General features: G+C 33.0%; 1 protein-coding gene across 1 annotated transcript; it reads right to left on the bottom strand.

Annotated features, from left to right (window-relative positions):
* Positions 1 to 2524: 2524 nt before the first annotated feature.
* LOC126022140 (olfactory receptor 6C2-like) lies at positions 2525 to 3493 on the bottom strand. The gene has a single exon (XM_049782988.1). The coding sequence runs from the start codon at positions 3491 to 3493 to the stop codon at positions 2525 to 2527; it is 969 nt and encodes a 322-aa protein (XP_049638945.1).
* Positions 3494 to 3718: the final 225 nt, after the last annotated feature.

Genomic DNA, 3718 nt, shown 5'->3' with positions numbered 1-3718 from the left:
CAAAAATGAGTGGCCCTTAGTGGCCAATGTTTACATATGACTAATCAAACAACTAAAATTTGGCAAAGTCTAATACAGCTATGTGTTTGGGAATTCTGTCATTGGGGACCAGAGGTGACATCTTAGGTGATACTTAGTCAGATTCTAATAGTTTCCTTTTGAAAACACCTAGTTCTGGAATCTCTTAAACTCATATGTCAAAATAAAACAGAATATAGCTGGGTTTGACTAAAGAAAAAATATATATAAATTTTTAAATGTTACTATAAAAAGTTATTATTTTCCACATAGATAATAAAGACTTGAATTAAATTTTGATAAAAGTGAGAGCCTTTTATGGGTTTCCCTGGGTCAGATCACCCACACTAAGTGCTTATTTGTTGAACATTATCAGGAGCGCTCCTTGATACTAGAGCCAGATATAAGCATTTTGATCTATTGTGTATCACTCTAAAACAAAATATAAATAGATAAATGAATAAATAAATTGACTTATTAATTAACATATGTATAAATAAAAAATTTCAGGCATAAAAGTTAGGCAGTTCAGCATGTAAGATAAAGATTGTGTGGGACAGGAGCAATTGAGCAGTGATAGGGTGTTTGCCTTGCAGGCGGAGGACCCAGGACAATCTGAGGTTTGATCCCCCGGTGTCTCGTATGGTCCCCAAGAAGGAGCTATTTCTGAGCACATAGTCAGAAGTGAACCCTGAGTGTCACCGGGTGTGTCCCAAATCCCCCCAAAATAAATTACTTAATTTTAAAAAAATAAAAAATAAAAATATATAGATATATGTTGTTTACAGTTGAACAATTCCATCAGATGCATCTCAACCCCCATTACTGTAGTATATTTTGTAGTTGGGGAATGTGATACATCCCATGTTATTTTTTCAGTCTTTAAGTATTTGGGATGGAGAATTATTTTTAAATATGAAATTAGGAGTGTAAAATCTATTTCTTTGAAAAATGTCACAAGTATACATATAGAGACTTCATTGAATCAGGCAATGCCTTGAGGATTACTGCCAATTTCTATCTTAATCTTCTATATTCATGACAGGATGGGTTTCTATTTCTTTATGTTCTCTTATTTTTTACTTCATTCTATTTCTTTTCTTTCCTTCAAACAAAACCACATAACTCGAATTATCGAACTCCACCTCTCAAATAGAGGGGGAAACAAGAGAGGGTACCAGGACCAAACAGATATATGATCACTAGACAAAGAGGGGACCACCCACTCTAGAACCCTGGGGGGGATAATGGTGGGGATATGGGTTGCAGGAAGGGGACGGGGATGTGGGGAGGACAAATTTGGTGATGGGTATTCCCCTGATTCAATGTTAATATGTCCCTAAATTACTACTGTGAAAGATATGTAAGCCAATATGATAAAAATAAAAATTAAAAAATATTGAAAATGTATCAAAAGACACAGTCAGCAGATAAAGGAAATATATGAAATGGGAGGCAATATTTTTAAATAGTATTTCTATAGTTAATATAAAGACAATTTAAATAAACAAAACTTATTTAAAAAAAGAAAATGGTGATAAAACTAAAATATAACTACTAGATATAAGGTTGATTTAAGGGGACAAAGGGGCTATCAAAAAAGTATGGGTCACTGGACAAAACATACATAACCTGGAATATTATCACTGTATTTACCTTGTGTTTCCTGACCATGTCATAAAAAGTAAAATATCTCTAAACAAGCATTTATTTATATTTAGAGAATCCATTCACACAAGAACACATATGAAAAGGCATTTAGTCTAAATGAATGTTAATAAGCACTCAAAAACAAATTTGATATATATTTTAATTATAAAATTTAAAAAATATAAGGGGCCGGGAAGGTGGCGCTAGAGATAAGGTGTCTGCCTTGTAAGCTCTACCAAGGAACAGACCACGGTTCGATCCCCCGGCGTCCCATATGGTCCCCCCAGGCCAGGGGCGATTTCTGAGCACATAGCCAGGAGTAACCCCTGAGCGTCAAACGGGTGTGGCCCAAAAACAACAACAACAAAAAAAATTTAAAAAATATTTTAGAAAGTTAAAATGATGTTATATATTATTGTAAGTATTTGATACTTTTTAATTATTTAAAGTATATTTATATACATGGATATTAGTTTTCATACATATAAGAGACATACAAAATTAATTTACAAAGACTAATTAAAATTTATTTAAGAAGACATAATTTCTTAAAAGAATTTTCCTATAAATGCTTTTCCCATCAAGTTCAGAGAAGCAAGTCAGCATGGAGGAGAATTATTTGATCAAAATTGGTATCTAATATATGTTGATAACAGAGCAGAGACTTGAGATTATTGCAGACTTAATTTAATATGCTCTTCTTAAATTGATATGAGTAGACTTGTCTTGAAGAGTTAGATTATATTTTCTGGTAGCCTCATGAAATGCTTAGAGATTAGTTTTTCTGAGTCTCATATTTCACTTTTATCTTTGCTCATTGGACTATATTCAGTGCTAAGAATTAGACTTTGGTTAGCTACTTGCCAGGAGAGTGCTTAGCTTTATACTCCTGAGATGGGCCCAAGTATAGTAGCCTTTTTAATAAGTCATTCAAAGCTGATTTTACCTGTTTGTTCCTTAATGTATAAATAAATGGGTTTAACATGGGAGAGATAGAAGTAAAAAGCACTGATACCCCCTTATTAACGGTCATTTCATCTTTTGCAGAAGGTTTAATATAGATGAAGATACAGCTTCCATATGTTATGGAAACCACAATAATGTGTGAGGAACAAGTAGAAAAAGCCTTTTTCTTCTGTTGAGCAGATGGGAAGCCAAGAATTGTATGAATTATACTTCCATAGGACCAAAACACAAATGTGAGAGTCGCTAGTAGGATAAATCCAGAACAGAAAAGAAGCAACTTCTCTATAAATGCTGTATCAAAACATGCTATCTTCAAGAGAGGGTTGGTATCACAGATAAAGTGGTCTATTTTAGAGTCACAGAATTCCAATGTCAGGCCAAAGCCAAGTGGTGGAATTATGAGAAACAGTGTAATTATCCAACAGCCAGAGATGAGCCTTCTGCAGACTGTGTGATTCATGATAGCTGTGTAATGAAGTGGTTTGCAAATTGCTACATAACGATCATAGGACATTGTTGCCAGAAGGAAAAAATCTACTATTGCAAACAGATCTGTGAAAAATACTTGACATATACATGAGTTATAGGATATGGTTCTGTCGCCTGTTGCTATACTATACATGAATCTAGGAATACAGGCTGATGTGAATGAGATTTCTAAGAAGGATAAATTTTGCAAAAAATAATACATGGCAGTTTGAAGATGGGAATTCACAAATGTGAGAATGATGAAGGTCAAGTTTCCAACAATACTTAACATGTAACTGATAAGTAGAAATATAAAAATAAGTATATTTAGTTTTGGATCATCTGTCAATCCTAGGAGGATGAATGTGGTTACTGGTGTGTGATTTCTCATTTCTGGCTAGTATCTTCTTTTCACTGTATAAGATAAATGAAAATAATGAAAAGAACAATCCTTTGACATTGATTTTTCTATGAAACATTAAGTATTGAGAATATTATCTCACTTGATATTTAAATCTGTTTTATACTTTATGATAGTTTAATGACATTCTATGATTTTGAAAACTAATTCTTCAAAATTAGGTAAAATTTATCAAAATATACTTACATGGGGTCA

Source organism: Suncus etruscus, chromosome 11 (assembly GCF_024139225.1).
Source record: "Suncus etruscus isolate mSunEtr1 chromosome 11, mSunEtr1.pri.cur, whole genome shotgun sequence".
Classification (NCBI taxonomy): Eukaryota; Metazoa; Chordata; class Mammalia; order Eulipotyphla; family Soricidae; genus Suncus; species Suncus etruscus.
This window is presented reverse-complemented; position numbering and strand designations above follow the sequence as displayed.

What these genes read in the sequence shown, in the direction of transcription:
- LOC126022140 (XM_049782988.1), bottom strand. Translation starts at nt 3,493, where the DNA reads ATGAGAAATCACACACCAGTAACCACATTCATCCTCCTAGGATTGACA.